This window comes from Alligator mississippiensis, chromosome 16 (assembly GCF_030867095.1).
Source record: "Alligator mississippiensis isolate rAllMis1 chromosome 16, rAllMis1, whole genome shotgun sequence".
Classification (NCBI taxonomy): Eukaryota; Metazoa; Chordata; order Crocodylia; family Alligatoridae; genus Alligator; species Alligator mississippiensis.
The window spans coordinates 31,407,801-31,419,789 of NC_081839.1; the positions used below are offsets into that span (position 1 = coordinate 31,407,801).

At 44.5% G+C, this 11,989-nt stretch overlaps 1 protein-coding gene across 1 annotated transcript; it reads left to right on the plus strand.

Annotated features, from left to right (window-relative positions):
- Positions 1-428: 428 nt before the first annotated feature.
- On the plus strand, positions 429-10,735 carry LOC132246622 (uncharacterized). Its single transcript, XM_059719957.1, has 11 exons — positions 429-493; positions 980-1,137; positions 2,554-2,781; positions 3,358-3,693; positions 5,346-5,744; positions 6,239-6,409; positions 6,964-7,121; positions 7,718-7,858; positions 9,034-9,172; positions 9,797-9,987; positions 10,553-10,735. The coding sequence occupies exons 1-11, from the start codon at positions 429-431 to the stop codon at positions 10,733-10,735; spliced, it is 2,169 nt and encodes a 722-aa protein (XP_059575940.1).
- Positions 10,736-11,989: the final 1,254 nt, after the last annotated feature.

The window sequence follows — 11,989 nt, forward strand, 5'->3', positions numbered from 1 at the left end:
AATAATAAGGCCTGGGACAGAAGTTTCATAAACTGGTTTGACCCAAATCAAAGTCTGATATTACATTCAACCAGGTTTATCTTAAACCAGTTTCAGCCATTTTGAAACTGGTTTATGTGCACTGACCTTCTGTTCTGTTTCAGGTTTAAACCAGTTTCTGATGACTTCAACTGGTTTATGTGTAACTTCTGTCCCTAGCCTAAAAGACTGAGGAGCTGCAATCTCTGTTCATATTTTGAAATAAGGGTGTCTATATTTTATAATGTAATTAGGCAGAAGAAGAGATCCTGCACAGAAAACAGCTAGCTGCTGAATATGAGGAGAGTGTGAATAAGCAACTTCACTTACTGCACCAGGATCTTAAGTGCCAGGAAGAGCATTATGTCACATTCAGTTCTGCCCTGAGAGAGGCGGTGAGATTAGCGGAGATGCTGACAGACAAGATAGTTTGTGGAGGAGATAGAACCATGTGGTCTAAACCAGACTGTCAAAGGCAAGTACTTGGCAATAAAACTCGATTTTAGGCGATTTTCCCTCTAGACCGACACAGCAGTTGCATAGTGCTGAGCCTGAGGGTTGATTGTGGGGAGCACTAGTGTAGATCTGGAAGGGTTGATGTCTGCTTCTTGAAATCACAGGGGATGAAAAGCATCATATTTCCCAGCCCTGCTTTCCACAAATGAAGAAACAAATAGCTGAGCACATTTAAAAGGTGCCAGTCAGACATTAAGGTCCAAAGAGATTTGGATTCCTACATGATTTCTAACAAACTGTCTCCCGCTGAAATACTATCAATATGCTATTCCAATCCACTTAAGAAGGTTTGGAGGTACCTGGTCACTGTCAGAATTACCCTGGGAATATCATAAAATGATTTGAAAGCAGGGAGAGTTTAAAAAAATGTGATTTTTTTTTTTTATTTTTTTATTTTTTTTACCTTACGTCCAGATGGTTAACGAACATTTCTATCCTGTTTCAGGTTATTATCCCAGATAGATGCTGCAAGCAACAAAATGTCAAGTGCAATTGTAAAGGAGAGCCACCGACTGAAGGCATGGGGTGTCCTGGGAGAAGGAACTGGAGCTCACCTTGTTAACAAAGATAAAACCAGGCTGCTCACCAAGGAGGAGCTCATGGGTAACTACAAGCTCTGAGACGCAGTAGATCCTCACAGACAGTTGTCATCACTCCATCAGCCCACCTGTGCAGGCAGGTAGAGGCAGGTGTAGCTCACAGGTTCGATGCCTAGCTCTAACTTCTGGCTCCTGTAAGAAGTTAACAGCTGACTATTGGTGTAGCTCCGGTGCTTATGCTTTTAAAGCCAAAAAAGGTCCTCCGGTCAGCTCCCAATAGTCTCATGAATCAGGTGGTGATTATTCAAGTGTAGCCATCTACAGGACTCTCCCTGTGCACTGTCTCGTATGACAACTGCTAGTTTTTTATTGTTGTTCATTGGTCCTTTGATTAAAACATGCCGTGCTATCTGGTACTGGTTTTGTTGCATAAAATGGAAGACAGATGGAGATGGAAAGAAACTATTTTACAGCTGAGTTGAAATACGTTGAGTTTATTCATGCCCATCTGAATATTTGGGGGTTTTCAATGTTGCTTTTCCTTTCCTAAAATTAACTATTAGGACATCTAGAGGTCAAGTAGAGGCATACGTTTACTGTCACATTAATCAATAGGAACAGTTGCAGCGTGAAATCTATCTTGGGTATTTGCACATATGTCCTGGCAGCATCACTGAATGGGTGGAAATGTCAGTTTGCTTGCTGCATTCCTGCAGTTGCATAAACTCCTTTAACTTCATGTGATTCACCCAGAGTTACTGGGTGAGAAACCAGAACCATTGCCATTTGAAGACACTTGGGGGCATCTACACATGAGTTGACTAATTAGCTCCGCAGCAAAGCGTCACCGTCTACACGTGCACCAGCATTAGTGCAATGAATTAACCCTGCTGTAAGACAGTACTGTCAGGGATAGTGCTACTTTATGGCGGAGTCATTTACTGCACAGGAAGCACGTGTGGATGGTGACTGGGACCGAAGCCGCTTGAGCCAAGGTGGAGCAGCCCTGGGCTGGCAGCAGGCTTGGGGGGTTCAGCCACTTGGCTCCACACTTTGGGCACTCTCATGCCCCAGCCAGCCCTGACACTGCCTGGGACTGACCTCCTGAGCCTGCTGCCAGCCACAGGACTGCTCTGCCCTGGCTCAAACTGCCGCGGTTGCAGGCACACACAAAGACACTGCACCCAGGAGCAGCTGACGGGTGTGAACTGCGCCAGAGTTTATTGGGGCGCAGTAATTGCACATATAGGTGTGCCCACCGAAACGCTCTTCCTGTAGAGAACGTTTGCTGAAGTCAGTAAGGAAGTTGATCTCTAAGGTCTTGCTCTCCTTCCTAAGCATCTGACTGACACATGATCTGTGATCATAGGCAGAAATATCCACACAGACATAGCCTTAAAACACGCAGATTTGGACATTCAGATACTCAAGGGTTAATGGAGGGTCTCTTTCTTCTTGTATCTGTACTTGCTCTTCTCAGGTCCAGATGGCTCCATGAGGGCACTCGATGCTGTGTGCGTAGATCCTACCACTGGGCTCTTAACTCCCGACCCAGAATGCGTCATGCTGCTGGCAAATCACTGCCTTGTGCCTGTGTCTAGAGATCTCTTTCTGCACCCGGAGACTGGAAAGGTGCTCCCTGTGGCTGGTAACATTGGCTATGATCCCATTAGCTCTAAACTAGTCTGTGCTGTTGACTCTACTTCAGGTAAGACCACATCAGGTTACATAATACACCCACTTACCTATATGTGGGGTATAGTTATGATACCAGGGGATTTTGGGGAAGCCTCATGCAATTCTATATTTTTTTTTTCTTGTAGCAAAAATCTTACATGCAGGTTGATCCAAGTCTACCTCTGTGCTTGCATGGCACCAGCAGGAGATTTTGCTCATCAGAAAACAGATCTTGCTGTGGTCAGGGTTAATTAAGCATACAAGGCTTATACACATCAAAACGTTCAAGTATTTCCACTAACCAATGCTTTTTCCCTTTCTGCTTGTTAAATTGTGCACCACTTCATATATGAAGGCACTTGCCAGATCAAGGAAATGGCAAAAGCTGAAATTAATCTGAGAAGAGCTCTGACTTGCAGAAAGGGGGATGCTCTCCCTTAATCTAATGCTGAATTTGAGGGAAGAGAAATTCGTAACATGGATGTCCTTTGAAACCTCTGCCCTATCTCTGACACCAAGACTTGCTATTGGCATTCAGGTGGTAATCTCTGGAGGCTAGAATGCTTTCTAACTTTGTCCTAACTGTGTCTTCTGCTTCAATGTTCAGGTGAGCTGCATAAGTCTGGAGCACCCGTATTCCCCTATGTCCCATATCCCATCTGTCCCAGTACGGGTTTGCCCGTGAAGACTAACCTGCCAGTTCTCCACCCGGAAAAAGTTTTTAAGCTGGGAGGACTCATGCTAGATCCAGCCACAGAAATAGAGGTGCCAGTGCTTGCAGTTACCATCCATCCCCAAACAGGGCAAAAGCTGTCCTTGGGTGGGACATACCTAAATCCCCTTACAGGAACAGTGACACCACTCGAACTTGGAGGGCCCATGAATGAGCCCAAGGGAGGAAAAATTGTTCCAATCCTTGGAGTCAATGTGGACAGTAACACAGGTGAGTGTGTTACGGGGATGGAAAGCCACAGCGAGGGCATTTCTTCCTCCCCGCTTCGCCCACCCACGTGGCCAGTCACCATGTTTACAGCATTGAGACAGAAACTCTCCTACGCAACAGGCACATAGGACTTGTAGGGCATCTCTGCGCTGTCTTGTTGGCAGCCTGGGAGTGCAGCCAAGATATACACCCCTCCTACTCGCTCATGCTCAGCTCATGCCAAAGCCTGTTAATAATTAGGCTGTGTAGCCAGCTTAGTGCAGCCCTGAACACATGCCAAGAGGCATAGCTGAGACCAGAAACCTGAGAGTGGTTATGGCATGCACTAACTGGCTATCATGCCTGTCTGGGCTATGGTGCACTCCAAGAAAGAGGGAAGGCAACTGGGGGAAGTGTCCCAGTGCTGCTTTTGGCTTTGCCACAGAGGCAGAATAGCATAAAAGCCCATCTGGCCAGGACACCAGAGACTGCATACTACATCCTAGTAAAAGCAGAGACTGACTGAGAGCTCTGCTCTGTGCGGATGGACGCAGCTGCAGCCTTCCAGTGGCATGCCACTCCTCGCAATAGGAGCAGCGTTGGATTCAAACCACTAACCCCCCCTCTTCAGGTTGGGCTTCTCCTGGGGAGGCAGATACTCAATAGCTTTCACTTTCCCAGAATTTCATTCATGGTATTATTGTCTTAAAATCAATAAACTGCCTAGTTTTTCATAAAGATGACAAAGAGAGGAAGAGACAGTGATAGACAACTCTAAAGAGGGCATGTATTCATTAATTACATGGGGAGAAAAGCCTATGAAAGCTCTCTTGGAGATCGTTCAATCGCTGCATTAATAAAATAAGAGCGGTATGAAATTGGTTTATTAGGATCTTTCAGGCTACATTTATAGAATGCATTTTTCACACCTTCTTTGTTCTTTTATAACTAAATTTAGAAAACATCATAGTTAAAACCAGAGCAAACCACATGTGCCCCACCTGGAAGCACAAGTCGACTCCAGCGGCACTGTGGCTGGAAGGACAGTGCAGTATGTTGGGGCCAGACCCCCAGCCGGTAAAAACAGGCAAGCTTCACTGCCAATGTGGAGAGCATGAAGCTCTTCCCACCAGCCACGGCTCTGGACCATTGGATAGGAATGCAAAAATGCATTACCCAGGCCCTTCCCGCATTGCCTTACTTTTCACTTTTCATATTATCACAAGAGACCTTCATTTAATGCCTTCTCTAACAATGGAGTAAGTCTGTCCAGGCTGATCCCTGATGAGAGATTGCCTATGGAAAGCTCTAGTGAAAAAGAACTGTATTCTCTCAACTGTTAACTTAGATCAAGTTAACCCGAACCCTAACCCTAAAGGATCCAAGGCACTTTTATGCCAATTAAAACACTTCCAATTTCATAGGCTTTGCTGAGATATCACTCCACAGCATAGAAATACACCTGTTTTTCTAGAGTGGAAACTAAGCGAAGCCTTTAAAATATATTAAGATGATAAAACCTTGTAAACCAAGACCGATTCCAGTCAGTGTTATGATACAGTTTATGTGCTCACTGATCTTATTCCCATTGAAGTAGATTGGATTGAATTTCAGAGGAACAGCACCAGGATGGATGATGTTCTGATTTTCCTTTCTCTACCCCTTGGCTACAGGAGATGTAATCCCAGTGGGGGGGCTGATGGGACCGTCAGAGAGCCCGATTCTTCTTGGGGACTCCTTCTCTGAGCCTCTGAGTGGGAAGTCTGCACGTGTGCATGGTGCTTTCCTTCAGCAAGATACAGTGCTGCCTCACGCCGGAGGATACAGGGCCTTGCTGGAAGCCAGCATGCTTGTAGCCCAGATGCACGTGGTTAAAACCCTGCGGCAGTACCAGGATTCAATTTGTGAGGATTTGTCTGTCACTGTGGACAGGCAGAGAGTCCTGAAGGCTGCCACAGAAGACATGAAGAAGACATTATCTATCAGGCTCCATCGTGACATGCACTGGCTGCAAAGTCTGGAGACACAACGAGACATAGCTTTGAGCCTCAAAAGCAATGGTGGCAAACTGGGTATGTTTTCTGCACAAAACCCATTGGGGTATCATAGGGTTGGAAGGAGCCAGGAGGGTCACCTAGCCCAGCTCCCTTCAGAGGTGCAGGATTTGCTGCTTCTGAACCACCCCATGTCCGTGCCCAGCCTCCTCCTAAACACCTCAAATGAAGGCAATTCCTGCAACTTTCCCTTTTTCCACTGAAAAATGATGAACTACAGCAAAAGTAAGCTTCACCTGTTGCAGTGACCTAGAGGTAAAGTCTCTGTTGGGGTAAATGGATGACTTAAATCAACGGCATGATACCCATCTCCTCAGAGGATCTGGCTTGAAGTTGCATGGTCACTTTGTGTCACACGAGGTTGCCAGTGGGATGGGAGACACTTCACAAACATCTTCCAGGTGTCATTTGGATCTGATAACCAAACTGACAGGATCTGAACTGCATCCATCAGCCTCTGTCTGGTTTAAGAGTGCATATTTATTTCTTCTCTCTTTTCCCAAATGTATTAGGGATGATCAAATATCCTGGCACAGAGATGTGGATCCCAGCTGTGTTTGGAGTGAAAATCCCAGACCCCGGTGGCTCAGGTTTGATGGTGCCTGTCTTGGGACTAGAACCTGACTGGAACACCGGGCTCCCAGCCCCGCTGGCGGGAACGATGGAAGATGCTGATGGAAAAGGTAGAGCAGACAACTGGTCCATACACCACAAAGCCGGGGGAGGCAGTGGCTGTGCTATCATTGGCATCTCTTGCATTGTGAGAATTGATAAAATGCATTGACAAAGAATAAAGTGACATCCTCATGCAAAATCAAAGGCAGCTTCAGGTTAATGGGGAAAGAGAGTTAGGGGAGAGAGAGACTGGAGTGACACCCTTTTAACCTATGGAAACAATTTGCCCATGTATGTCTATATCCCTGTACTTGGGGAACATTTTTAATACTTCTGAAGCCCAGGTTAGTGACCCAGTGGGGCTTGTCTGAGCTGCTCAAGAGCTGGTTCTTGCATTGGCCAGAGGGGATCACTAGAAAAAATAGTCCCAACAGGGTATGTATTGCCTTTGCTGTGTGGAGATGTGTTTTTTTTCCAAGCAGGATAGTCAAGATTATTGTCATTTCCTGTTACACTTTAATAGAAGTCCTTCCTTAAGCTTGATGCACAAAAAGCTGAATGACTCATGCTACTCATCCTCTGAGCCTTAAGTATTTTGTTCCACCTTTTTGCCTGCCTGCAGGTCTTGTCCCCATCACCGTTGGTGCCAGAACAATCGATCCTGTCACAGGGGAGCCTGGCCCGGTTATAGGTGTTCGAACCAACCCTTGGACAAACACGGTAGTTCCTATAGTTCAGTCATTGGGAGCTTTACCAAGAGGAGCAGCAGACCCAGATCTGGTAATTAAGAAACCCAGAAAACTGCAGTTGTTTTACAGTTTTGACAACTTCAGGGAGTTGCTTGCTGGTGCTTTCAAACTGCAGGAAACTGTTCTTCTTGCTTCAGAGACTCAGCTAGATAGACCATAAGTATTTCTTTTCTGTCAATAGATATGTTTGCGCCTGCCAGAGTATAAACGGATTCATATGGTGTCTGTGCTATGCACATGAGTAATGCGGTACACTTCCAGAAAATAGTGCTGTTTAGAACTGAAGCTGAGACAGTTGTGAATCCAGGATCGCTGGAATTTGGGAGGCGCTGGGAGGAGAGTGCCACTATATTAATCACTTTTTTGAAAAGGGTTTGGTGGCCGAATGCATCTGAGAATGCATTTGGGTTTATTTTGTGGGATTTGGCGTCTATGGGTAGCAGCATGGGAGATCTGTAAAGCAGGTATTGGCTGTTCCTAGCTTTCAGTGTCAGTAAGCAGAATTCTGTGGCAATTAATTTCCCATTGCAAATCATTCATCTATGTAGAGCTACGTAAGCATTTATTTGTAGAAATCATGGAAGAAGTGTTTGCTCTCAGAAAACTGTTGCTTATGGTGTTTTTCAGCTGAATCTCCTGGAAAATGAGATAAATTCCAGACAAAACTATTGGCACTGCCAGAGAGAGAAGGAAGAATACCTTCAGAAAGAGCTGAACTTTGTATTTCTCGACATCGTTGATACTGTAGAGGAAAGAAAGGTCAAAAAGGTGCAGTGGCTTTTGCAGCTCTTTCTTCAGAAAGCATTTTTCCCTCTTCTTTTCAAGTCATAAAATCACAGAAAATGAGGGTGGGAAGGGACCTCAGGAGGTCACATCCAGTCCAGTCCCGTACTCAAAGCAGGACCAGCCTCAACTACATCATCCCAGCCAGGGTATTGTCTAGCCAGGTCTTCAAAACCTCCAAGGATGGAGAGTCCACAGCCTGTTCCAGTGCTTTACTACCCTCCTCATGAAAAGGTTTTTCCTAATATCTAACCTACATTTCCCTTGCTGCAACTTGAGCCCATTGCTCCTTGTCCTGTCATCTACCACCACTGAGTTCAGTCCAGCTCCACCCTTCTTGTAACCACCCTTCAAGTAGTTGAAGGCTGCTATCGACCAGTCTTCTCTTCTACAGGCTAAATAAGCCTGATTTCTTCAGCCTTTCCTCAAAAATTATGTTCCCCAACCTCCTAAACATTTTCATTGCCCTCCACTGGACTCTCTCCAATTTGTCCACATCCTTTCTGTAGTGGGGGCACAGTGCACTGAATGTCCAAGCTGATGTATAGAAATATAGTAGCTTCTCTCTTAAACGAGCACATTTGCCACGTTCCTTTGTCAGGGCTCATCTATGCTGGAGATGCGGTTTCACAAAGTAGGTGGACTGACGCAGCTCTGCCATAATTACCAAGCTGTCCCTTTTTTATGCCAGCACACCCCAGACATTCAGAGTTTGCAATCCACTTCATTAGTGCAATTACACTTGTGCAGAAATTCCTGATACAGATGAGTCCATGATTTTGGTCTGTTTTTTTGAATAACTATACTCCCCCTGGTAGCAGAGAAACCTCCAGGGTGAGCCTTTTCCAAAGCATAGTGAAGTCATTGGAAAGACTCCCAACTATGATTGTACGCCTTGAGTCAATTATTGTATCTGCAATCAATAAGAGATTAAGAGGAGGGAGAAGGAGAAGGAAAATGTTAGGAAAGAGCATAACCCCTCTGTCCAGCTGGACTCTGGCAGCTAGAGTAGTGAGAAAAAGGAAGCAAACAGAAAAGGCTTCTTTTTATAACACAGCCCTCATATTTGAACCTGATGCCACGGGATATTATATCAACAGCAAAGGAACATCTGGTGAGCCTGTAACATTATGGTTACATCTTTTTCCTGTTTCTTTTAGATCAGATACAAGGAGAAGTTAAAGGACATTGAGGAAATGTGCCATTTCCTTGAGGAATCCTCTCTGCAGGAAGCTCAGAGGAGAACTGCTCGGGACTTGAGCAGCTTACTGGGCTTGGAGCTATCTTTGCAATGGAAAGGTAGGAAGAGACAGAGACAGGCGGTGTTGTACATGTTCTGAGCCATGCACCCTCATGCAGACCTCAGCTTCCACTTAGGCACTCAAAACAGAGGGTGCGGGGGGAGTGGGATTTCAGTGATGCGTAAGCCTCATGTTGGCTCTCTAGACAGGGGCAAACTTCACCTCAAGCTGAGAAATGTCACTGCAGACCTGAAAAGTGCCATTGCACTGATATTGAAATGTCAAGATCCCCTGCAAATTCCTGCAGGAGCCTCCTAATTGCCTGATGAATGCCACGCTGTTCTGCTGTGACCATTTTGCAGCCTGCGATGAGATATCAGGGTTTTTTTTTACTGCATTGTGGTTTTGTAGAATTCAGACCATGCAGTGGATTCTCTACGGCTGCTTGATGAGCTGAAAGTGGGAAAAAATGGGAGAAATAGTCTCATTTTTCTCCACCATATCCCAGAATCATCAAAACTAAGGATGAAAAATCCCTGTTCAGATACTTAACCTATTGCTTTCCATCCATCTAAGAAATCGTTTAGCTCTCCCCCTATGCTGACTCATTCATACCTGCTTTCTAAGTTCCCATTAGACCCATACCTGAGAGTTGCCAATTGCTAATATTTGGTATCTGCAGTCAACAGAGGTGAGAGAGAACAAGAAGTGAAGCTTCTGCTGGTGATCAGAAAGATGCTGGAAAAACTGATGGAGTTTATTAAAAAGATGCAGCTGGCAGAAAGCCGGGTGCAAATTCAGCTTAAGGAAAAAGAACAGCAGAGGAGCAAAAGCCCGAATGCAGAGACAGCGATGAGCCTCAGACCCAGGAAGGTGATGACACTGGGTTGGGTTTAATATGTATAGCCACAGTCTGGCCATCTCCTCAACACCATAGCAAGATCATTCCCTAACTAGACATTCAACGGTTTGTTTCAACCAAGTGTCACATGTCTTTAGAGGTGAAGCTTCCTTGTGTCCTTGACCCAGTCCAGATCTCAAAGCCTGAGGGTTGGACCTTAGCCCAGTGTCTATCAGGAACCTTGCCTTTTAATTTTACCCTGTTACTCTCATTTGTGCTCCCCCAGCCAAGCTATCTTGCTGTCCACAGCAATTAGATACTGGCAAATCATTGCTATGTCCCCACTCGCTGCTCCGCATAACTGTCACAGTTATTCCCTTCAGTCTTCCTCTATAGATCCCCTATTTATCTTTCCTGCTGTCCAAAGCACTTGCAGTTTTTGTGATCTTTGCAGTAATGGGAGGCCAAGAAGTGATGCACTAAATTGGGTGGTGTCACACCCACATTAGAGTGAGTCTTCCAGGTGATCACTCACAAACACAAGGGAAGGCAGGATTCAGGCAGCCAGCCTGCTCATTCGATAATATTTCCCTCTAGGCAACACTCCATCTCCTGGCTGAATTTCAGGAGCATATAAAGAAACAACAGGGCAGCGTGGAGTTTGCATACAGCAGGCTGGAGTATCTCAGGGAGCTGTCGAACATCCAGGCCCTGCAGGCAAAGGTACTGGGTTCGCCTGGAGATCAGACACAAGTGATAAATGAAATGAGTGACAAATGAAAAGCCATCCCATTATGCATTTTCCAACAGCCGTGGTGGGCAGTTTGCAAGAACTGAGAATATCCAAGAGCCAGATAACTGCAAATTAAATCACCCTATTTGAGAATTGCAAAACATATCTGAAATATATATGTTATATATAACTGAAATATATATATATATGTATGTATACATATATGTGTGTGTGTGTGTGTGTATCTATAGATAGATACACACACACACATAAAGATATATAGTGATATGCCTACATATATACGTGAACATATATATTAACATTCATATAAATTATATATTGCTGCTATAAATAAAATGTCCTTTATTAAAGACTGTTAATATTGTAAATTAAATAAAAATTAAAACAAAAAATATAGTATTATAAATAAACACGTAAATAAAAATGCGGTATTATAGCAGCACTGTTAGAGCTACCTGCAATGTGTCATACTGGATCTATAGTTTAGTGCTGTAAGGCCCCTGCCTTCTATGAAGCTTTAGCATGCCTGCTGAAAGCAGAGGAAACAGCAAACTATTTCCACCACTTGCCTGTACTGTCTTCTTTCATAGTTGCAGGATAGGATCTTCAATAGGCTATTGAGTGATTGAAGAAATCAGATCTAACTGACTTTCAGCAGTCTCATCCATGTGGTTGATACAGTGTCTTCAACAAGACCTGTGTCTTATTTAGAACCTGATCCAAATCCTGTTGAAGTTAGATTTGGAGTCGGGCTCTCACTCTTCGGAACAACTGGTTTCCCTATCCCATTTTATGTGACATTCCATTGGAAGTAAGATCACTGGAATAATCAGAGCAGTGGGATTTTAAAAACACCTTCCCTTTCCCTTTTCCTTACTTCAAAGTTCCTTCTGGTGCCAGTTCTTTTGAAATTTCCCCTACTTTTCACCTCTCTGCTGCTTCTCACTCTTTAGGAGCCTCTCGCCTGCATCTGTGGCTCGCTTCCAACTTGGGACTTTAAATGAAATGAGGCCATTATATTGTAGTGCATGCAATAGACTGTATTTTATCTTGTGCTTGGTTCTTGCAAATGGATCCCATATAAACGGAGGCCATTAAACACATGTAATAAAATTTAAATTGTTTTTCTTAAAACTTTTACACCAACTTTAGAGAGAGAGAATAATTTAAAGAGTTTGGAGCTGCATTACCACCCAAAGGCCTACAAACTGCCATGAGGCAAGCTCAGAGCTGCAGATCCACATGCAATAGCTGTAAATTAGCAATGTAGGCTTTGCATG